Below are 26,419 nucleotides of genomic sequence, written 5' to 3' on the forward strand. Positions count from 1 at the left end.
ACAAACACGGCTTGGAAGGCTCATGCATTCGAAATCCATTCGTTCCTACTGCACATCTGCCGATCGGCCCGAGTAATGTTTTCGTGTAATTTTAATCGAATGATCGTACAGGACGCGCGGCTGGCGGATAAAGGGCCGGCGATTATAATCGAATGAAATTGCGCTACGTTTCGATTCCGAGTGTGCAGCCTGTACTTACGCCATTTTCGTATATTAGCGGTAATCGAATCGTTATTTTGTGATGTGATGCAGATGCCGCGATACTCGCGGCTCGTAAGTACAGAATGCAGGGTGTGTATGCACATTCCTCGCATTTTATGACTATCGTACAAGTCTTGCGTTATCATATTCATTTATTCAAATGCCAATTCGCAGGATAAACACATACCAGATCAAAATGTATAGGCCTCCAATAAGACAAGGTAATCGATAACGATTTTGATGATAATACAATAGAATTGTGAGTATCGATAATAAAATATCATACAATATATTCTTGATATATTCAGAATAATTGAGTATCATATTCAGAATATATTTTCTTAACATGTAAATAGAGATTTTTTCTTTAAATACACATGCAAAATAATAAATTATTTCTAAGATAAAAGTTCATAATTAGTCTAATATGCATAATGCAGCATTTATTCAAACATTCTCCTAATCGATAAACTAAAAATGTCTTGTATTTGAGATTATAAAATCATTTTATAATATTTAGTACGCAAGCAAAGTAAAATATATTAAGATATTTCTAAATACTTAATTTAGATATTGAAATAATAAAATATATGTAATGTGATATAATAATTGTAAAAGAAATATTATCGTAAAATTTATCCATAAAATTATCAAATTTTATATAATTTAGAAATTTTTCATTCAATGCTGTTTTACTAAAAAGCAGCATAAAACAAATATAATAATAATTAATCCGTATGTATATGCCGATTACAGATATAATAATTATACAACAGTCAGAGTTATTTAGGAACAGCGTGTTTCCAAAAGTTTTTCATCGCAATATTACGAGACATAAGTGTACACCTGCAACTGATGTACTTGATTGACGAGCGGAAAAAAGTTAATTGTTTAAATTAAGAGCTATGTGAAAAAAATAGGTTAAAACGTATTATTAAATTAACTGCTGTCATGTAACAGCATGAACTAATTAATACGATCAGAACTCACACAGCGTTGGAATCGATAAAATCTTTTTTCAAATTTTTTATCATATGTGAACCATTTGTATCCTTATTATGATAGATGAAAAAGTAATGGGTTAATTATATATACTTTTAATTTCTAACTTATGATAGAAAGCGTTATAATAGAATTAACTTAAGTTTGTCATAATTTTCTGAAATAATTTGATATTTTGTTATTATTTGAAAATAATTATTATTTGACACTATAAACATTTTAAAAATTAGTTAGAAAAAGTTTGAAAAATATAATTCATAATATATTATTATTTATATTGTTTTAAATATTTATTGAAGAAAATATATAGAATTGCCAAAAGATTATATCCTTTTTTTAAGTGATTGAATATAATTTTTATTGTACTTTAATATCAAGCATATCAAGCAATGGGTATAGATTGATAATTAATTTGCAATAGTGTTTGCAATTTTCCTACAGTATTCTAAATACCTCGTGGAGTTTGTACGTTCAGTTTCTTCCGACCTTATGAAAAAAAATGTTTATTTCCGCTGACCGCAGATCAAAACTATTCCGCTCGCAAATTATACATGCTTTTAACGGGATCCTCGGAAAGTTGGAAGACATTCTTCGCGCGCGTTCTCCATCTGTCGAAGAGATAGAAATAGTTTGGTCTCGTCTTGGTACATGTACAACCCATGAAGGAGGATATAATGTGTCGCGGTTGCACTGCATGCTCTAATGCAACCCCTTCTCATTAGAAACTCATAAAATCCAGGATCCGCGGAGACGTGGATTCTCTCTCGCGGCGTGGAAGGAGAAAGGTCCGAGGTAGAATCTAGGAATGAGGAGAAGGCGAAGGTAGAAACCAGTTCCCTGGGCGTTAGCTCCGAGCAAGGAGGAGAGTTCTTTCCCACATGAAAATCATGCCATGGACAGATGGATACTTCTGCAACTTGCGAGCCTTTCATACCGTGCACAATCGTGTAAATGAAAATGCGCCAGCACGTGCACGGTTTCCTATTTCGCGGGTATTTTTGTAATAAATCATAGAGTTGTTTACTACCTGCGGGCTACTCTCAGAAAGATTAACGTCGAGATTAACGCCCGGTCTTGGCGAAAGCATATTACATGCTGATTGCATTTGTGTCTGTTTGATAAACGACGAGTCAATAGATTAGGAAGTATCAAATTTTCACATACCTATCCCAAAATACTTGCTGTCTGAAAGTAAAATCAATTAATGTATAATTTAAGCTTTATATCTATTTAGATGATAGTTAAGAATTAATATTTTATAGTAGTTATTTAAGTTTTTTATTTTTTTGTAATTTGAATATAATTTGAATTCTAATTTGAAAGTTGAAGGAAAGATAAAAAGTATTTAATAAAATAACAACAAAATTATCTATAAAATTCTGTTAAAATACTATTTAATATGTTTCTCTTAATTAACGTAAGATTTTGTTGATATGCAATATAAAATAAATTATGTTTTTATAAATTTATTATTTAATTTTAATATCCAAAATTATTGAAAATTGCTAATATAAACCAATAAATACATTTACTTTCGGATAAAATAACGTAACGAAATACGTTTACACGAAATATGACTTGTGACATTAAGCTCGTAAGCGAACAGTTATGCGCACGAAATGCAAATTTATTGGGAGCCGTTGAAAGCCATCGATCTCTCATTCGGCCGCGCATTACGCCACAAGAAGATAAACCGAGGTATAATGAGACTTGAAGAGGAGAAGGTCAGTTCCTCGAGCGATGTTTACCAGCCGCTACTACCTGCATGTAGTTCTGGACGGGCAATTCAATGTCCTTGCCTCTCCTCTTCGATGTTCTGCATCGTAAAAGAAATTAGGCAGGGCGGAGGGAACGTAGTAGGCGGTAGGTTCGTTAACCCGTCGTACGGACGTCGTTGCAGAAATGCAATTCGCCAGCTGACGATACGCTTAACTGCAGCGAACTAACCGTGATGCAGGATATACCGGACAGGAGGATGAAGGAGGACCCTCTAACTAACGTGGGAGGGTGGTGTGCATTAGGTAGAGATAGCTAATGCGAGGGGGAAGCGCAGACACCGCGGCGCTTTTTAATTTCTAATTATTGCGTAATGACCCTGCACTCCGACCCCTGACACTGCGTGCAGACCTTATGTCTCGATAGAGCGCACGACTAAGACCTTTAGTTATGGGTTGCGATAATTGCCAATTTCCATAGGCTCTCGTTCTACGTTCTGATAGAGCTCACATGTGTCGGCCGATTCTAATTGCAGGCTACATTCACAACGAAAGCATCCAAAAAAATACACATACCTTTAATTAAAAAAACATTTTGTCCCATCATACAATATTACGTTAATACGCTTGCTTTTTATAAAATACAAGCAATTTATTTTACTAAAATAGAGATACACAATTTGACATAAAAAGAGAATTATTCAAATCTATGTGGAGGACGAAGAGACCTGCTTGCAAAGTTTCAACATTCGCGCATTTTTGCGTTTACAAAAGCTCGATTTCAGAATCGCTGCGCGTGCGGCCGTTGTGGAGGTGCCTTTAAACTTGGTCCATCTGCACTATGGCACAGATCATAGAGAATGCAGCTCGTGCAGCCAATATCTACTTTGTAATCTGTGCACAGGCGCTTCCTACACGGATGCACGCGGGGAATCGCAGGTAGGCAGGCAGGTACGCGGAGAGGATAGGTGGATTCCTAGGTGTGCGCATCTGGCCGCGTTGCACATGCGAGCGGTGGTATCTGATTCCCCGACGGAAGTCCCGTTCTTGCTCAATAACGCAGACGATCTGCCGGGAATAATGATTGTTTCACAGGCAACGGATTTGTACGTATACAACCGAGCCCACAGAAACCGCGGTCCCGGTCTTACAAAGAGTCCCCCATCTACGGCGTTGCCGCGTAGCGTTCATTAAAACTAATCTCCCCCTTATAGAAGAACACTGTAGAGCGTACCACTCATTTTCTCCGCACGATGAAAATCGTTTCCATTTAAAGGACTTCGACGCGGGAAAATGGAGTTGATTCTTATCGCACCGGTAACGAACGTAACACACCACATCGTATATATCTAATGCTAAAACCTGAGCGCCAACTTGTGTGAATAATTTCTGCGGAGTGTATACGCGTCTGGCGGATCGCCACGGAACGATCAACGATAAAGAGCGATACTCTTAATTAGGAGTTAACTGCTGGTCGTATTGCAGGTGGAATCCGTTACGTCCATGTCTTACACCTGTACACTTGGATATTTCCAGGGGCAAGGGGACTATCATACACTCTCCGCCCGAATTAAGTGAGTGAAAGAGTGAGAAAGGGGGGGGGGAGGAGGGGGAAAAGAGCGAGAGAAAAGAATATGAATGAGAGTTAAATAACGGATAAAGGAACGAGAAAACATGCGTATACATAATTTTGATTACAAGACTCGGCGATATTTCAAATTACGCCCATGTCCCCTCATATATTTTACATTCAGATATTCGTAATAACCGATAATGTAAATTATTAAAATGAATATTCTTCGCATTGGATATACAGATTAATTACAGTTTCTCCGTAATAGCCTCTTACGCAGAAATCAGCATTTTCCGTCACATAGATAAAACAACCACTTATACCCCTCTACCATCATTCATCGAGACTTTGGATGTTGGCAATTAATATACATGCATACATGTCGATAACGCGTGTCGCACATTGCAGCACTACGAATAAATTTTAGACATAATAATACGATAGTATCTACAGAAACGTATTAAAAGAGGAATATCGAAATTTGGCGCTTATGTATTACAAGGTCGGTACATCACGATCAATTCTATATCACAAAGAAATGATTCTGGTCGGCAATCACCTGCCCCATGTGCGCGGTCATACCTGGCGACAGGTATTGCACCTGTAATACACCTGCATCCGATCGCCCGATTTGGAAAGAAATTTATCGCTCCGCCCCGGATTATCGGAAATTTATCTATATTATCCGGAATTGCAATGCGAGATTTATTATCAATATAAATTGGCATCTCAGGACGATCCATCACCTATTTAATTAGATCTTTGCATGCGTAATACTGTTATATCATTGTTCGCCGTTATCAGCAATTAATCTTTTATTAATTCGATCGTTATTAAATTATTGATTCGAAACTTTTTATTCTGATAATGTCACTCAAAAGATATGACAAAAACGCTATAAATGCATTGTTTAAAAAAACAAAATAAGAGAAATATAGCAAATCGAGAATCAAACAAAATTCTCGCAAACTGATGGTTCGTCTAATTATCAGTCATTATGCGTACCGCGGGTAAGTGGGATTTATGATGACAACGGTATAATTCACCAACGGCTAAAGATAGAAAAAGTAGACAGGAAATGAGGGCGAGTTCGTACTCCGCGTTTTATTTAATTGTTATTTACGCCAAACGATCACGCGATCAAGGGAAAGGAAAGAGCCGCCATTTATCGGCGATAAGTGCGAGTGGGGGGGAAACCGAGGTAGAGAATGTAAGGGCGTACGACTGATTTAGTGGACTAATTCGCGACAATTATCACCACGTTGAATTATAGCTTTAAGTCACGCGGGTTCCTGTATTATACATCGCCTCGTCTGATATCAAAATGCATACATATGAAACGGAAAAGTTCCACTTCTTTCGCAATATAACGTCACGAAAGATAGATAATAACTGATCAACTTACGATTTGTTCAGATACGACGAATAGAACTCTTTAACTCAATAGACGAGAAAAAATATTTTTTATCCGGCTTCTGGATTAAATATTAAAAAGTTTCATATAGATTGTACAATAAAATATTACTTTTTTAGTAGCTTAAGTCCAAGCTTAAGTCAAAGATACTTGATCCTATAATATACTTCTCATAAGTCTTTCTTCATTTTGCTTCGAACATTTTTGTTGTACTTCCTATCAGTTTATTTACCAACAAGACGTGGACGACACATAAGAAAGTCTACGTAAATTGGATCAAAGTGTCCATAAAGTCGTGCGCGTAAGCGTCCTATCAGTACGGAAATATCGGCTTTATAACATATAGCCACTCAACCCGTTAAAAGAACATCGTCACGCGCTTCGACAGGCTAAATTCGAGACGGTCCGTACATTACGGAGATATGCATTTATACCGCATCTATGCGTCTGGCGCGCACGCCGCGCGTTCGACACGCCGTGCGTATATGCACCTTGCGCTCGGGGCCTCTCTCCCGCGCGCATCGTCAGACGGAATGCCGGAAGTTTCGATACTTCTATCCAGCGGCGTAAAAGCCGCGACTACGCCGAGCAATCTGCCATGCAATAAAATCGGCGACAAGCCGTGAATTCGTGACACGACGCTCATAAAGGGATTTATGCGCACGTTGCGAGAGAAACGAGTTGACGTGGCTGACGTCGAAAACGTTATCGACGGCCGCGAGGGCATACGTACACGTATGCGTTTAAATTGCATGACCCTGTGAATAATTTTTGTTGCGTATCTATGCCGCAAAAGTCCATACGATTAAAATCATCAGCTAAAGATATTTTCCTTTTTAAATACTGTACGGTATATTCGTATAACAAAAATTGCATATCGTTATTGTAGTGTAGTTTAATTTAAAATTTTTATTTTAAGAAGTTTTATACTGCATAAATTTATATTTAAAACTTTCTTGTAAATTTACTGGAAATAAAAAAATTAAGTATGCATATTAATGTTCCAAAATTGTTTTATTAAAAAAGTAAAAAGATTAATGAAATTTTAATGCATACGATAAAGCGAATGATGCAATAATTTGTAAAATCTTTTGCATAAATGCTCACAGACAGTGTAAGTTCCAGCTTGACAACTTTATAACTCTATTGTTCTTATCGCAAAATCTTGCAGGTCATAATCGGTGCTATATGCAAGTAGACATTCCAGACGGTATATAGTTGTAAATGTATTCTTAGTTACAACTTTCGCATGACAGAAGTATAATCAAGCAAGATTAAGCCGATATGTACGTACGCTTAAGCAAGATTTCTATTGTTGCAAAGACACAATAAACTGAGAGAATGTAAATTAGTATTATATTAGTTTAGAAAATATTCTATTTATATTTATTTAATTATCAGAATTTATTTTTATAAAGCAATCAAATTTTGATAATTAAAAGAACTTTATTGGAAATATTTTTAATTTTATATATTCAAAAAATCATAAAAAATACATCAAAACGTTGTTTAACGTTTACAAATTAATATTTTTATTATTTAAATTTTAAAAACATGGTTTTTAAGCTATAATTTTTCTTTTACATTTTTATTTTATTATTTAAAATAGCTTTCTTGTAAAATTTGTTATATGCAAATATTACATTGACATTTTAACAAAATGATTGTCATATTTATAGATCTTAACTCAATGTATGTTAAAATTCATTAATATATGTGTTTGGCTATCTTTTCTCTTTCGAAGCATCCTCCTTATTTTACAGTATTACATAATTTAGATTTCGTACAGACATCATCAGAATTTCGATCAGCAGAATTGGAAATCCTTCCTTCAAAATTTCTGTATAACTATATTTTGAAATATGAGACAGCGAAATATTAGAATTAACATGATAAGAATCATATGATTTAAGTTGTAATTAAAAAAAATTTTTTTACCGTTAAAAGCTTAGTTCATATCAATGATCTACATGTTATGTAAATGTCAGACACGCTTTTAATACACTTTCAATCCCCAGATAAATCAATTGTATTTCGCGCATTATAGTATTATACCATTGCCGGAAATTGGTTTATGATATCTTTCCCGAGAGATGGGCCTGATTAAACGCGATATACATGAGTAAAATTAATTGATATTAATTAAAAGTAACAAGTGATTACATCAACGTTGAATGTATTCCGTCCCTCTTGTATAATCTTCAAATATCATCATTATGGAATAAATGTATTTTTTTTTCATATAACGAGATTACAAATGGATAATCGATTTTTAACTTCAATCTATTAGTCATTCTATTCTATTTGTTTATAATTTCACTCTGTACAGACTTTATCCATTTTTAATGTTAGTTATTCAAAGATATTCAAATAAATGTGGTATTAAGTTACGTCATAAATTTGAGGTGTTAGAAGATTATGGAAGCAATAACGTATCAAAAAGACTGATGCGGTAGAAGAGGTGTCTGAGATCAATCTTGCAGCAAACTATTCAAACGCGCTTGGGTTGTTTTGTCGCGAAACCCATAGCAGATCCGGTATCGAAAGAGAAAGGATTGATCCAGGATGCGTTGGAGATGAAGAGGCGCCAGAGGTCCTGGTACAAAGTAAGGACGACAAAGAAATTGCATTGCTGCGCTAAATCTCGGTCGTCGATACGCCGACGTAATCAATCTTCAATTGGTACGATTGATTCTTTCCTTTCTACGTCGTTGATGTCTTGATCTCGGATAACCGCGTCGATTTTTACGAAATTACACACGTATATATCTTGACGATAAAAAATATGAATGCCATGCAGTCATAAATTTAATATAAATGCGTTACGATCTGTAACTTTTTTACTAACTGTACTATGGAATCAATTATTTTGGTTGGCAAAATTTTTTTTAAAATGCGTCAATTATTTTAATTGCAAAAATTGTTTGCAATGAAAAGAGTTGATTAATTTTTACAATCAGAAGAAAATGACACATAGTTTATTGTACATATATCGACCTAATTAAAGTTTTTATTCACGTTAAGAAACAGATTGCTTTATCATGTTTCTTTTCATTAATATGTTTAATTACGTTTTTCTTATATTATTATCTAATTGTAAGTATCTGTTGTAATGATATTTATAGTTAAACATTTTCATGGGCATTAATAAATCAATAGCTTTCGTATCTTGTAAAAAGTATCATGCAAACTCACCGTGATGTTTTCGAACCGTCGTAACCTTTTAGAGAACGATGTTCTTCCAAATAGCCGAAAAGATTCTTCAATTCGGAGAGTTGTTGGTTCCTCTCTATCATCGAATCTTTTAAAACCTAAAACATATAATCATAGTATATTTATGAAAACAAAATCATTAAATATATAATGTGCAGCGCATTAAATTTTAGATAAATTTAAAAATTTATTTAAATTATATTTTCTTATATGTTTTTTTGTATTTATTTAACCGCGGTACAATATGTCTCTTCAGAAAATATTCCACATTTTAATGAAAATGATAGACGGGGCAATTCAATGTAACTTCAGTATTTTTGCGTCGGGAAAATTAAAAATACTTTGTACTTTGTCGTAATTTGTGTCAGAGATATTTAATATATAATATGTACATTAAAAATATAATGTTTTTTACAAAAATTAATTTTAAAAAGATACAAACTGTACCGTAATATTGTTTACAGTCGAGAAAATATTCAAACAATTCTCATTTCTCTAAATTTGGAAGTAACTACGGAATGAAAGGCTGACAAAAAAAAGGCATTGTGCAATTCCGCGTTTAGAAAGAGAATTGCGCCGTTCAACCTTAATCGCGCGAATCTTTGTCCTCCACTGTATACACGTGTAGAGCAAAACTAAAAGAAAAAATAGAGGAGAAAGGACCAGCGAGCGAGACATGGAACAGGAGGAGGAGAGTCGAGTATAGCGCGGAGAAGCGAAAAAAAAATCAGGACCACCGCTCCTCCTCGAAAATAAAATCGGTTTTCCGATAACTGGTTATTTGCTCGCACAAGTGGCTCACTGACTGGGCGAGCACGTCGGAAGCGGTTTTCGCGTGTAATATTATCGAGTTATCGGTAGGATAGGAGAGCATTGATCGCGCCGGGGATAGAGGCCGGGGGAAATGGACGAACACGAAGAAAGAGACCAAAAGAGGGTGGCCCCGGAGGGGGGAGGGGGTGGATAGTGTAGCACGAGGAGAGAGAGAGAGAGAGAGATGCTGGGAGACAAGCGCGCATACATTGCACGAGCACAATATATCCGCGTGATTACAATATGTCGGGGGCTCGAGAGACCAATATCAACCTGAAGTCGACTCAGCCAATGCTGATAATCCCTATTGTTGATGCCGCCACTCGACTACCTCTCTCGCGAACGGATATATCTTGTTTCAAAATTTTGAATGGCTCCGACGTAGCGAATACGCCGCGACGAAGAAGGTACGAGTACGTGAGGTAAAAAATTCCTCCTGAAATATCTCCACGCGATTTCGGCATGGAATATTACACAGATTCGACGAAAAGTTCCTCCGGTTTTGGGCGCATCTCAAGTGAAGAATGCGAAGAAATTTTAATGAGAAAATTTACCTTTTCTGTTTTCGACCACAAAGAATTTCGTAGGGTTTCGAAGAATTCCGAATGAGATTTTCGCTGGAATATCTGAACTAATGATAAAATCAGCGTATCGATTATTCAATTCTAGTATTAGCTATCAACTAATTCAAATTTCGGAAGCTTGTCTTTACATTCAGTGTATTTTTGCACAAAAGAAGTTAGATTAGAGTTATACAAAAATTTGTTTTGTTATACATTTATAATATCAAAAATGCAATAGTTCGAGTCACTTCATATAAGAATTAAGATAAAATAATCACATCGCCATTTTATCGTACGATTTTTCATTTTTTAAAAAAGATTTTTCTATCAAGTTATGTGACTATTATTTTGTCTTCCAAAAAATATATTTATTGATTAAACACATTGCAGTGTCGGTTTTAGCTTCAAGATAAATTGAAAATTACGAGTACTTTACGCTCGCTCAGTGATCCATTATGGACCGGCGATTTCTACGCTCATGCATGCGCCGGGATCGCGTTAAAAGAGAGGTCGGAATGGCGGATATGTGGACGGCGAAAGAAACGAAACCTGTCCTCGTCGTTTATGCTCGGCGTCGGCAGGCTAGGCCGCCTTTCACACATCCCACACATCCACGAAAGACGACGATGACGGCGGCAGCGGCGGCGGCGGTGGCGGCGGCGGCGGCGACGAAGCTCGGTCTCTTTCAAAACAATTACGCATTCTTCTATGCCCGTTCTCCCACGTCACCTCCTATCGTCTTGTCGCAATATTGCCGCATAGTGCGCTTTGCTTGCGACCGCTTTCTGTCGGTAAAGAACGGCAGATCATGGCGAATGCGCGATTTACGTGGAGAATTAACATAAAGAAAGTGTCGCCATAAGTATGTTCCCATTTGTCGCACGGACTGATTTATCGCCCTCGATCCAACAATTACCATATTTGTAAGACTCATTCGGAGTATCGACATGGCAATTTCTATACAAGGAAACCGCTTACTTCGGTTATTATGTACGTGTCGAATTTTTTGTAAATATATTGTTTAATTTATATATATATGTATATATATATATATATATATATATATACAGAGTGTCCAAAAAGTCCCGGGACTCCTACACACTTGAATATCATAGAAAATATAAGTTTTACAGAAAAGTGTTTCAGACAAAAGTTGTAGAGTTCGAAAAGATCTATTTATTGACCTTATTGATTTGATCTTGGTGGCGTCGCCAAAGACAGGGTAAGATTACTTTAAATTTTTTTAATGGAACCCCCCATTTTTCATTGCATATTCTTGTAGCTTATCTCGAGAGCTTTTTAAAACATTATAATAAAATATTTTTCCATTAATCACTTCTCGAGTTATAAGGCTTGAAAGTTACAGTATCACTGGCATTAGCATTATCTGTAAGTGTCCGAACAATGGCTGAAATCTTTTAAATGTTGTTCAGGATCATAAGCTTGACAACATGTATCAAGGTCGATTATTGGAGGAAGTTTCTTTTTTTCAAAAAATAAAAATTTTCAAAAATGAAAATAAGAGAAACAATCTCCAATGATTATGGTCTTGACACATATTGTCAAGCTCATGGTCCTGAACAACATTCAAAAGGTTTCAGTCATTGTTCGGACATCTTAGATAATGTTATAACATTATCTAAGGCATTATAATCCCGGTGGTACTGTAACTTCCAAGCCTTATAATTTGAGAAGTGATTAATGGAAAAATATTTCATTATAATAAATATTTTATTTTATTATAGTGTTTTGGAAAGCTCTCGAAATAAGCTATAACAATATGCAATGAAAAATGGGGGGTTCCATTAAAAAAATTTAAAGTAATCTTACCCTGTCTTTGGCGACGCTATCCAAGATCAAACCAATAAGATCAATAAATAGATCTTTTTGAATCCTACAACTTTTGTCTGAAACACTTTTCTCTAAAACTTATATTTTCCATGATATTCAGGTATCCTGGGACTTTTTGAATACTCTATATATATGTATATATAATATAATTGTGTATATCGATATATGTACACAAAATTATATTATTATAATATATATGTCTAAAAATCACTAAATTATTAATATTAATTATATTCTTTTATGATTTCAGGTACTAGAGAACTTCATCTATTTTTGACGAATTGTAAGTCTCAATGCATGCTCTTGCAGAGTTGCAATTAATTAGACAATATTATAATTTTATAATTGTGTATATATGTGTATTTTATATATATATATATATATATAACATTATATTATAACAAGAGTAATTATTTATGTCTATTTGTTGCGTTACAATCTTACAAAAAGATTATTTGAATAATCGCTAATATTGCGCTTCAGTAAACTAGTAGTCTATGAATTATCATTATTTTCATGTAGATGCAATCTTTTGTAAAGTTATTTTATTCGAAAAAACTGAATTCGTAGGCTAGCGGAAGACTGAAGGCAAGTGGCTTATGCCATCAAGATTGTTTTCTGTCATGACTTTCTCTTGCGCCATTCTCCTACCAATGCTGTCATATACCCCCATTTACCTAGAAGCAGCCATCGCGATTTACGATCCCTCCGCTCTCATCTTTGTGCACAGAAAAGCGCACGACAGGTTTCCCATCTCGGGCCTCTACGGAAAATATTCCACATTCCGATAAAAGTGATGGACGATGTAGTTCAAACACCTTTAACATTTTTCTTGCGCTAGAGAAATTAAAAAGGCTTCGACGTAATTGGCGACATCGCGACATGCTTGATATGAGGATGCTAGACGACGAGAAATGAATTTAATGCATTAAGTAGTATTAATGATAGCAGCGAGAATTAATTAACGATAATAAAAAGTTCAAAAAGACATTTGCGGAGCAAGATTTTATATCGTTCTTTAAAAAGCTTCTTTCACATTTCTAAGAGGAAAAGAGAATATTTGGCTTACAAGGAAGAACTCTAAACCTATAATTTCACGGATTTCAATAATTATATTTATCAGTGCAAGTAGTAAGATTTAAGTAAGACTTAAGTAATTATTATAGATGATAATTGATTTCGCGCAAAGATACTTTCGGATTTGTATGTGCCGCTTAATCCGCTTAATCCGAAAATATATCTAATGCTAAATAAAACATCCCGATCTCGCAATAAATGATTTCCATTTAATCCCGGATATGTACGTGTATGTGTACATATATAGATAAAAAAGAATTCACCATATAAATAGCGTAGAATAAGATATATGCATTTATGATAATTATGTAAATGCAATATACCTAAAAAAAAAAAAATAATTTTATATCGGGCCGGTTTACGATATCAAATGGTGTACCGGAGGCAACTAACACTGAACGCAATTAACGCTGATACTTAATTCTGAGACCTGTCGATCGTTACAATCTCTGGCCTCAGTTCGATTTTCTTTAATCCAAACGCGCGGCACGTCGGCGTCCCACAATCGCGCATGATACTTATCAGCGAATATATACCTAGTATCCGATAAGGAGATGCATCGCGTTTATAATTGTCCCTTCGAAGAAGATAACTTGCTCCGAGAGGCGTGTTCAATTAGCCACGGTAACAGCAGCTAGTGTTAATGAACGATATTAAGCGGAAATAGTCGCGATACGCGCACGCGCGCGCGGTCGGACTGTAGCTTTAATCCTAACTACTTATGTATATCGAGGCTGTAAAAAGCTGCCTTGCGCAGGTTTCGTGATATCACTCGGTAAATCGTGCACTTTATACTTCTCTTTCCGACGGTAGAGACCGCCGATTCGAGGAGAAACTTCGCCGATAGGCGTAAAAAGGATTATATCCGTGGACGGACTCTTGGGGCTTTCGGCGATAATTGTCTTCACGCTCATTTTATCCTGTGTATTATTCCCGTCATAGCGAGGTTTATCTTACTTTAAAACGTGCTTGCTGTTCCGATGGAAAATACGGCAGTGCTTATTGAAGCTTGCGTGTTATCGCGCTCATTCTCGAAGTTCGACTTATGGAGACTTATATAACAATTACGTTTTATTGGTTATCGAAGAGAGGGATAAAGATAATTTCAAAATGTTGCATCATGCGCATTGGTTTGGCTTTATTTCAATATAAAATTAATTATTGTTATTAACCCTTCCCTTAAAATAGAAGCAAGCAAAAATGAAGTACAACGATTTCAAAATATTAAAATACGTACGTCTTTATTACGTTAGGTCATAAAATTATAATAAATAATGTAAAGCAAATTGTTGGAAACATAATTAAGATAAGAACATATATTTTATTATAATTTTTATATCACTAATACATATTATTACAATTGGCTCTTTAGAAAATAAAAGATTTTCTATTAATATTTATATGACGTTCTCACGTTCTCACTCTGTCATCATTTATGTTTATTTTCACACTTATCAATCACGAATTATTAATGTCCTACAGACTTTATCCACGCTATTCAAGTATCGTTTAAATTTTACAGCAAAGTAATACCCGCCAGCCCGGGTTGCAGTGGAAACTGCCTGAGATTTCTTGAATACGTATTCGTATTTCTGTCCGCCGTGTGCTCGTCTGCAGTATGCACGTAGGCGCCAAAGTGGATGCGCGCATAAATTCGCTCGCGGTACGTTAAAAGATGTGAAGTGATTTCGAGCGTGCGGCGCATAACAGGGCGAGAAAAAGGTACGCGCCTTCGAGTTACGTTCGAGTAAACGCGCGTGAGGCGGCCCCCTCTCCGTGCACATGTATATATTGTAAAATATACTTACGCAAATATTGAAACTCCACGCCTCGTTTTCCACTCACGACTGCGACGGTTACGCACGGCGAGACGTTAACAACGTGTTGTTAACCAATAATAATAAGTGGCCGGGATAAAACTGTATATACGGTGCAATATTTAAACGGTTGACCATTGTCCTGCCTGGACATCCGATCTTCGTGTTTCCACGTGTCCACGTGTATAGATACGCGCAGTACAAATTACGGCCTGCCGGACATACGCGATGCGAAAGTGACACGAAGAAATTGGTAGGATTGCACGTCTACTTTCACTAAGCAGATGGCTGTTTTCAAAAGTATACCCAAGCGCGTAGTAATTGCCGAGTTGACGGTCCGCTGCGCAACGAAAACAGCGGTTCGGCTAAATCTTGCTGTATCCATTGTTGAGTTAGCCGTAATTGTAGTTTACGGGAAACGTAACAGCCCCGTGGTTACCGGCGACGTAAAGTAATTACCGCGATTCGCTGTTATGATTTTCGTGGGGAATACCTCGAACACTGTCTTTCGAGCGATGCCGCAGCCATATCTGACTTCCGTTTGGAATATGTTCGGTGGTTAATCTACCATAGAAATTTTATAATTTTACTACATACTTAGGTTATCTCGCACTGGTTTCGATCGCATTATTTAATTAATATATGAACAAAACTGCTTTCTATATATTTTAACTATGAAGAAATTAAAACTGACAGCAATCAAATGAATTTGAGATATTTTTATTCAACGAAATATATTTTTAATTCCTTCGCAAAAAATAAAATCAAGTAAGATGCATCTAAACTGTCGAAATAACGGTATAAGTGATCCTTCTTAAGAAAAATCGATAAGTATTATAACTAATTGTTAACTTCAATTATTCTATTCTATTCTTGATGATTTGTCACAGATATATATACACACAGACAATAATATTATATATACGTTGCGGACATAAGAATAAGGCGGGTCCTAAAATGTCCGAGCCAAAATCCGCCTCTGATGTACGAGGTGCAGTTTAAAACTGACAATGAGTGAGATTGATAGGTCATTTCCAATAATTATTGTCGATCACAGACGTGACGTGGGGATATCCCAATATATCGTCGTTCCTCGTCGACCGTATTGGCTATTAGCATAATCACATTATGTGAGTGCACATTCTGGACGCGTGTAGATCGATCGCGAGTGGGATAAATAGAGCTGCGTGCGAATACGCTGCCGCTGGAATTTCGTCTTGCGGCATCGCGAGCGAGGGGGATGCAGAACGAAACACAGGAAGACCGTGATTACTTCTACCGTTTTCCCATTCCCGCCGTCCCGCAAGAGACGCCGCCCCTCAAAATTCCTTATTACAAATTACATACACGAACAGCCGTGTAAAGGATTAATATGCTAATGTTATGTTCATTAATTATCGCATGCTGCTTCTGTATCATTAAATCGCTAAGTTTTACGATAGCCTTGAAAGGCGCGGATGAACTTTTCTTTTAATCATCTAATGTACACGGAAAGAACGATTTTGTTGAAAGGTCTAAAAGTTTTGCTAAATACAGATCTAAAAATAATTTTTTGTTGAATCATCAAAATAATTTTTTGGAATGTTAAAACTGATAAGTATTGCTATAAAATGTTTCGATATTCTAGCAATTAGAGGAGGATTGCCGAGTGAATACCACTTAAGATATTGTTGGTTTTATTTCACATTTGGCACTATTTAAGTAGATTGCAAACGAACGTTGGAAATTGTAGCTTGATGTTCAAGGCATCTAACATTACATGTTAAATCTTTCACTAATAGCAAATTAATTTGTTCTAAGCTTTTTTGTAACATATGCTGTCAAAAGCACGATTCAGCAAATCGGTCGCCTAAATCGTATCTGTGAATTTTATTAATCCTCCTCCTTCTAAACTATTGAATTTATGAATGAAAATAATTAAAAACACAAGATTGATAAAAGAATCATGAATTAATACCTACTTTAATTGTCATATATCGAACAATAGCTGTTTTGCTTACGCAACTCAATGACGGTTTTTTCCTCTACAGACTTGCTACAGAATAACTTCGATTGTGTTAAAATAAATAATGTTGATTATGTCATGTGATCTAAAGATAAACATATATTAGTGTTCTTAATAATTGTATATCGATACAATATAAGTTAATTCTTAGGCTGGTTAGGTTATAGGTACGATTTAAGAAACTTGACAGAGATGATAAAAATTTTGATATAATTTTTATAATAATTGTAAATACTAAATATGTAAATACAATGAATGTAAAATAAGCTATTATAAACTTTCTTTTAGAAAAAAATAACGATTCAATTAAAAATTGCATGGTTATTACATTAGTATCAGCTATATAAATTGATAAAAAATATACATTAATTGTATCTGATTTTTTTTAAATGCTGATAGCATGCACAAAATAAGATATAACCTGTTCATTTTTTGTCTTTCTTACACATTTCTTATTTACTTCATATTTTTGTTACTAAATGTTGCTTCTAAGTGGAACTATAAAATATTGAAGAGATACGCATTATGAGACCGGTATGCGTTTGGTAATTCTCCCCTACTTTGACTTTCGCACTAAATTATTTTGATTACTGAACAAAAATTATTTTCAGATCTGGATTCAGCAAAATTGTTCTTTCCGTGTAGTCCGAATAGACGAAGTCATGTAGTTATGTGGCTCAGATCTGTGCGCAGATCAGACCCCGTTGACACAAAAAATAACAGATTACGAGGATTTAATAATAATCCACGTCGCCATGCTAAGCATTATCCAATTAGTTATATCGCGGCTACATTCTGTAAATGTAAATTACGCGGCAGAAACGCATATGCAGGTATTCATCGGCGCGCATACATACGGGACTTTTATCTAACTCTCAACAAACCGCTATTAAGGCAGACGATAAAGGGCAACCAATTATAGGAGAACTCCGGGTTATGCGCAACAATTATCCGTATGTTCGCCCATAAACGCGATTGGACGCTCGTCCAATCCTCGGGCACTAAGAAATTAGGCAAGGCACTCCGCGGAGAAAGTCGGCGGCTTTAACAAGGTCTTTGAAAATCGCGCGCGGATAAAGGTTAACCTGCGCCGTCGGTGGGGGAGGATAAAGCGGGGAAAGGATCGTTACAGCTCATTAGCCTTATCGCCCTGTCCATCGTTTAACCTCGCGCCTTTACGCCGTGGCTCTACGGCAAGACGGCGCGCCGCGGCGCAACGGCGCGGTGCGTCCGCGATCTTGCGGATATCGGAATTTTAATACAACATCAATTTAACGACATCGACGATTTCGTGACGACGCCGGATCATATCGATGACGACACGATGAAAAAAAAAACAGTGGGTACTCTCCTCAGGGTACTCGTATAACAGGCAGACAGCCGCGTATATATACGTATACACAGCTTTCGTGTGTGATGTAAGACAATAAATTCCGCAAACGAGACCCGCGCTCGATCGAAAGGTCGCCGCGAGATGGAATAACCGTGGGTATTCTCCGCGTGATTTATGCACCTACGAAAGATCGTGAAGATCGCCGTGACTGATTCGAGAGACAAGTGGAATAAATGCCGGGATACCGGGATCAAGTTCCACGGAAATCTGTATCGACGTTTCCACGTCGCACGGATTTCCCCTCTCCTTCTGGTCCCGTCCACCGTCATTCCTGTCTCCTTTTGTTTGTCTGCTCCGCCGGTCACGGCACAATGAGATATTTGCAATCAAATATATGTTCATTATTGTTTTATGAATGATACCGTATGATCTTGTACTTAGGTACATCCGAATCTTTTCTATATAGAATATCTCAAAAAGAGACTTAATGATACAAAGTAATATTGAATGTTAAAAAAGAAAGAATTAATTTTTTGTTATCAAAAATTTAATGAAAATTTAATATAAAAATTTTGTAATTTGTAAAACGAGATCTCTCGGTATAATGTAATCAGATGCAATTATTTCTTCCATACTTATGTCACATTTTACAGCAAAGATTGAAATCGATAATAATGTTATATATAATATTTATTATAATAAATAATATAATTTCCGGTATAATTTTCGATGAGTTCAGAGTTTTCAATGATATAGGCATACAAAAAAGATCTCTATATTTATCCACGGCGGATGGAAACGTGACGATTGTGACGTAAGGCACATTTTTCTGTGTTTGTAGTACGGAAAATTGAATTTATCAAAGTTATATCAAATTCAATCGTATAATTTAGCATAACCGCCGCGAAACTTCCAATACCGTTTCCAAATATTTAATTCCGCATATTTCGATTCCGCGGAAAATTAATCCGCAGGCGCAAGATCGCATACAAACAGTTCTGTTTATTGCGCAAAAAAAAATCACCAACTTATTCTATGAAAATAACGGTGAGGCAACGTTTTCCGGGTATGAAATTACGATAGGCCGTGCGCATTATCTTCCGAGATATTACGAAGGTACACGATACTGCACTTATTTTCCAATAGTCTTAAAACTTACTCATCCGCGTAAGTGTTTACGCAGCTCTCGCGAGTTAACGATTCTTCCTAGTCTCTCCCTATCTCCGTATAGTAGATATTAGTCAAATTCACTCGAGGCTCCGCACACTCTCGAATGTCGTTAGGTAAATCTATTTTCGCTCAACGTGGGTGTCGCGCGATATCCCCGGCACGGTTTCCACGTGGGCTTCGGTTAAGTAACCGCCGTCCCTCATGCAATTGTCACGATTATTTGACTCTCCAAGTCCGGCGCGGCAGTCATTTTCAAACGAAAGCTTATTTTCTTCCATTTGCGCTTGGCATAATATTTGTATATCGCAATCTACTGGTCGGATATACTCCTTCGCACGACTCCTACTACCTTCTCGTACTATAAACTCGTTTCGTTCGTTTCTCTTTAATATAACGTCGTGCACCGGCAAAAGCAGACGGCGCTACGGTGACGCAAGTTGCGAAATATATTTGTGCAATCTCGCTGTTGCGCGCGAATATCGGCCCCCATTTATGAGCCGACGCGTGTAAGCGTCCACGGTGATGGGTAGCAATGCATTCGATGTCTGAGGACACACTTCTCTCTTATCCCAAAACGTATCTCCCTACAGATATCGCGTTCTTATACTCGCTAAATTTTCTGAAGTAAATCTCACTTCAAAAGATTGCAAATATTGCCACTCGGCCACTTGTGAGTGGCAGTATTTTCACTCTTTTGGAGTGAGATTCAGAAAATTAAGAGAGTAAGATCAACTTGCTTTCTATTGTCAATCTAGAGATTATTCTACTCTTCGCTTCATTTCGTTATTTATTTATTTTTTATGAATAATTGATCATGAATAATATATCAATCAATCTCTTTCAATTAACAGAAATGTCAGAAACACCCGCTGACATTTATTAGTCGTTCCAAAATGAAATGTGAAAACATGGCGATATTCGCCGCGGCCCCTTTACGCCAGATATTCATAGATTTCAGTTCAGGATGTTATATGAGAGTTGCGTGCATGCACACAAACTAAGAGGCGGTCGGGTAATGCCGCTCCCACGGGCTCGCGGGACGAAGATGAAAGAAGAGCGCTGATACCGTGTGCAAGGAGAGGCAATCATCTCTCGCGGAGGACTGCAGGAAGAGAGCCTTGGCGTGTAGCCTCAAGATACAGCTACAGCCGGATGATTCGATTTGATGGCATTAATCAGCGACGAGCTGGCGCGGATTAAAGTCGCGCCTCCGAGCGGTATAACGTTTCAATTTACCGCACGAGCATTCGGAGGGCTACGCGGGTCGAACGGCTAATACCGTCGACCATCTATAATTCAGTCACCTTTATTTGTACTCGTGAGTTCGACGCGAATAGCATCGGTGTCGTTTGTTACCTGAATTTTGAAAGCGCTTTGCCGATTATTAACCGAATCGAAATAGCCTTACGCATCTCAACTCTAATAGTTCATTCTAAACGAAAGATGAATATAACGGTTAATAAAGATACGCCGATATTAAAGAGTGAGAGAGAGAGAGAGAGAGAGAAAGAGAGAGAGACCAGTAACAACAAATTTGAATTTAAGGGAGTATTAGGGAGTAATTAATTTGACAGCAATGTATATGCATTTTACTTTATAAAAATTATAAATAATATATAAATAATATAATTTAAATATATATTTTTTATTTGTAGATTGGAGTATTAAATATATTGGTGGTTAACTATATATTTTCTTCGTTAATTTTAATTAAAATTTTAAAGAGAAAAATATTAATATATCGTTTTGGCTTCAAGTCGATCTTAGAATAAAATCCAAACTTGATATTTTTCAATAATTTTATGGATTTATTATTTTCATTATGATTAATATTGGATACTAGGCTGGACTCTTGCGCGACCAATTGTATGTAATACAGAGCGATATTGGTTTTATTTTGAGCAACATTGTCGCAATCATTTCCATTTGAATCTTTGATGTTTGATATCCGTCCAGTTCGGAGCAGTAGAGCGGATTAAGAATGATCGATAAGAGTATTGTGAAATGAATCATTCTCCGCGTAGAACGGTTGTGTCCTATTGATCGATCGTCGGAGTACTCAAATGTATTCTATTCGTCGTTTTATGTGCTTCATTACGGTGGACATTGCAAGCAATCGCACGTGTGATATGCAGGATAGTAAATTGTAGACCGGCTATTGCCTCACTAATACGAGTCAAAGTTTCACATCGGTGGCGCGGGAATTACGATCTTTTTCGATGCATTTCATGTAATTGCTAATGAGTAATTAACGACTTCGCCGGTACCCATATGTTTAAATGAAAATTGTGTAATCACGGTTGCGTTTGGACATTGCAATATCACAAACCGCTGGCTTCATTTTCATTGTTATTTCAACGAGCAACGTAATAGTTTTTTTGTCGATAGAACAGAAAGTATTAAACTGTCGATTTTCACAATAAAAATAGCAAATCTTTGATTAATTTTTCTTATTACATTCAAAATAAGCGTTAAAAATTTATCCAAAATTAATTCATAATAATAATAATAATTTTTTATAACATATCCGATTTTTAACTTTGCTGTATGCAGGAGTATGAATTTAAATTTTGGGCAGAGAGAAAATTTTGTTGTAACACTAATAAATGCTTTTCTGCACTATGTATTTCAGAGAGAGTAAGCCATCAGCATCAAAATAATGTGAGGAATGTGAAATTTCAAGTCCCATAGTGTTGATGACTTTCTTTGCGAGACTTTCCAATTTATGTGCGACAGGTTGTTCACGCAGCTGCTAAAGGTGTTAATTAACTTCTTTTGTTCCCTGAAGTTTCTTATTAACACCTTCGATCGCTCCTTGACGACGCTTGATAGAATCGTTACTCATCAAAATTCGAGCGCAGCTGTAGGGCATCGGTAGTCCCTTTCTCCCTTGCCTTATTCGCACGCAAATTCATCAGCACCCATCGATCCATCGATGTCGCGTAATCGCGTCATGCGGCGCAGTAGCGATAACGGAATAAAAGGAGACGCGTGTTTAATGTACGCGAAACTTTTTATTACGCGGCTTGCCGATCCAGCTTCGCCGTGCGAGCCGAGCAAAATGAAGAAAACGTACAAGAACTTTTCTCAGCGAAACTTGAACCTAAAGACCCCCCGACGACATCCATCTTCTGATCTTCAGGAACGCGGTTAATACCCGGATAATCTGTGCGCTTGTTCTCATAACGAGTCGGACGAGTCGGGGGAGCTGCGAGAGATTATTCAAATTAAAGGCAAGGAATCATTTCGTACAGCCTTCTAGAAAATTTCGATCGATTCTATGATAAAGATGATAGGATTTTGATTTAATTACTATTAGCAGTGTAGTTGACGATATCTGAAAATATATATCGACGCTGAAAAGCATATACAAAATCATTTTAGCAAAACATGAGCATTTTAACCTTGATTATATATATAATTATGAAAAATATAATTATCGGCAAATCTCCAACGGTTTAAAAATCAATAATGAGAGTATTATGTATATACACATCTCTTTTATAAAAATATCGTATCTTTTTGTAATACATGCAAATTTTTAATTTTTATAATTATCTTATAATCACTGGACGTTTACGAGTTAAAATCAGAGCATAAGTCATTAATTCTAAGGAACCATTAATTCGAGTTGGCTCATATTCTAATCAGAACCTGTCGGCAAATTATACGCACACCCTTTAAGTACTTGTTATTTCCTGCGCGCAGTAATTGCTGTTTTTAATTACCCATTTAGCTTCGTCTTGTAATAGTAAAAAAAATCTAATATAAGTGAACAGACAAAAGTTGGAGATATGTTCTGTATTTATCATTTGCGTTCCTTTACTTTGTATAACTTCTGCAGCGATAGCAATATCGTTTGTTCAAACATAAATAGTGAATACTTGTAATTTGCAATTACGATATAGGCAGGTCAATAAAAATGGTATCTATAATGTTATAGAAAGCACAAGTCAAATAATATTATCTTGATAATAATTTATGACTGTATCTACAACTATATATTTTAGTGCGCGACATAACGGAAGACAGTCCTGTAATCAACGCATTCCTTTATGCCTTGAATTTATTGGCTAACTATTTATAGGCAGCATTAGCCCATGATGGATATCGCCGAGCGCCATAATCATAAATTGCACCGTAATTGTTCATTAATTGTTTCCTTCAGCTTCCTCCATAACGATGCATATTTAATGTTGTTATGCAGGGAAGATTTATGTTCCAAATAACGTGATGAACAGCACATACCAGAGAAGCATCATCTGTTTGCGTTTAAACATTTGGATTTAAGCAATCATCAATTTTGCGTTTGTAAACGTTAATTGTACGTTTTTGTCGTTCCGTTGATTTGTAAGACAATTTAAACTCAATAAGCGAAAGTCAATTATTCATCGAATGCATTTACGATAAAAAAAAAACGAAATACAAGTGCATAAATCACTTGACTTCAGACAATATTTAAAGTTTCGAAAATTTTTAAAGTTATTCCATGTGCTTCTTGACTCTAGAATTCCCTCGTTGTTATGTATGATATATCCCATACTCATCTACATATCTATACAAAATTTACATACTTTCCTATTTTGAATATATACAGTGACCTTTTCCAATATCAGAGCTATTTAGTAAAGCAAATATACCCGTTATAGTTTTCAGGAAATCGAATGTATAGAGCTCGCTAAATAAAAATAAGTAATTAATTATCTAGCTACAATATTGTGGCAGAAAGTAAAATATGTAAAATATTAAATACAACACGTACTATTGTGTGTGTTATCACGATATTATTATTTTCAGAACAAAATCATAGTCCATACGTTAAGATGCGCTCAGGCTTTTAGCTTTGAGTCGTTCGACGAGCTGTGTCGTTAGTAATTCCAAATGAGCGCGTTTGCTGTTCTTCTGCGCGGCGCGGCGGGAGCCCGGGTATTCTGCGGTTATCGCCGGTAAAAGCTCCTCCTCATTTTCAATTACACGGAGGGTGGAGAGAGAAAGAGAGAGAGAGAGAGAGAGAGAGCGATGCCCAATGCTATTTCGACCCTTCCATCCCGCCCATGTACCAGCAATTAATACTTTATAAATCAATCTCGGCCTAATCCACGGACGGCGCGATCCGTCCGGGGCTCGCCTTTAACAACGCGCCGCGATTACGCGGGCCACGGCCGCTCCTTCGGTAGAGGCCCTCTCCGATGTAATAATAGCCCGGGAACCGGGCATAATTGCTACCCTCCACGTGGAAATGGCCATTCTCACTCAAGATAATCGATCACAGTCGCACGATTAATAAGCGATAAAGTCGCTGAGCTCTGCCCTTCGCCGCCCACCACTTTCTTCCCTCTCTCTTTCTCTCACTTTTTCTCTCTCTTTCTCTCTCTCTCTCTTTTGCCTTTTTTTCGTCCCGTATAGCCCGGAGAAATTTTAGAGTGCGAGCGCATAATATTTTCACGGTTTTTCTCGCTGTTGATGTTTGTAGATATACCTGGATTCACGACAAACTCGAAAAAACTCGTCGTTCACGGTTAAAAGATTGTGATATATGCCGGAATAGGTTCTTGCATTGTGTTGAAAGTAGAAGACAATATTGTGCCTGTTTCACACTATCTTATGGGATTTCATAAATGATTTGATAACAGATTATTTCATAAAACTAAGTTTAACAAAAACAAGTTTCAATAAACGCAATGTGCAACTTTGCAAAGTCAAAGTAAGCAATAAATAGTTTGAGTGATCATATGAATTTTATTCTTACACACGCAGCCTATATATTATCTTAATAATTTATTAAAATTTTCGCCGTCATTTTAAAGACTAATGAAATTATTAATTTCTTTAAAATCTGTTACGTATTCTTAATTTTCATGAAAGTTGATTGATGGAAATTTTAAGAACAGTTCCACATAAGATATCTTTAAAATATTTCAAGTATTATTAATACTGCTTTATAACAAAGAGTATCTACTCTAATACAGAAGATGAAACATCTTCAAATAAGCAAGAGATGAAATTTGTTTCCATACGGATTAACTTTGTTTTTACAGGTACATTATATCTTTCGGAATTTCCTAGTTTTTTTAATGGATAATCTTCTTTGCGTCGCTATATTGCATATTAATACGAATTCAAAAGGTTCATATTACTCTAGTTTATACAATATTGTTTCCACGTGTTTAATATCTTTTCGCAAGAAATTATCTTAATTTTTCATGCTACACTTTTCGGTCTACCTTATACACATGCATCCAATTAGGTGCGGCAACTTTTAAAGCATACTCAATGTCGCCGAGAGAGTCCGCAGGATATAATTATACTTATATTTGTAATGGGGAATAGAGTTTTTTTTCCTCGGATGGTTAATCGATCACTGTCGCACCATTAATAACCCGTAATATCGTTAAGTCCTTTACACGGCGTGTACAGAGTGAATGCACTAGCGACGTAATCAGTGTACGTTATATTACGCACCTTCGTTTATTGGCGCACACGAACGCTGATGGGTGGTAAGAACTCCGGTTGCCGGTAAAATTAACGACGTTGATTTGCAAACGTGCGAACGTATTTTATAATGTTCAATGTCGTATCTATATTGCGAACGTGTGAACGGTAGCACTCGATGTTGCAAAAGTGTCAATTTTTTGCACGCTAACAATTAATCATATATAGTATATATATATA

At 36.3% G+C, this 26,419-nt stretch overlaps 1 protein-coding gene across 3 annotated transcripts in view; it reads right to left on the bottom strand.

Annotated features, from left to right (window-relative positions):
• The window catches only part of LOC105459858 (UPF0489 protein C5orf22 homolog), a 595,978-nt gene that overhangs the window by 103,178 nt on the left and 466,381 nt on the right, over positions 1–26,419 (bottom strand). For all 3 annotated transcript variants that reach the window (XM_011706191.1, XM_011706200.1, XM_011706205.1), the window contains exon 6: positions 9,101–9,216. In XM_011706191.1, the coding sequence (XP_011704493.1) occupies positions 9,101–9,216 (116 nt within the window). The remainder of the gene's footprint in view (positions 1–9,100; positions 9,217–26,419) is intronic.

Source organism: Wasmannia auropunctata, unplaced genomic scaffold (genome assembly GCF_000956235.1).
Source record: "Wasmannia auropunctata unplaced genomic scaffold, wasmannia.A_1.0 LD336101.1, whole genome shotgun sequence".
NCBI lineage: Eukaryota > Metazoa > Arthropoda > Insecta > Hymenoptera > Formicidae > Wasmannia > Wasmannia auropunctata.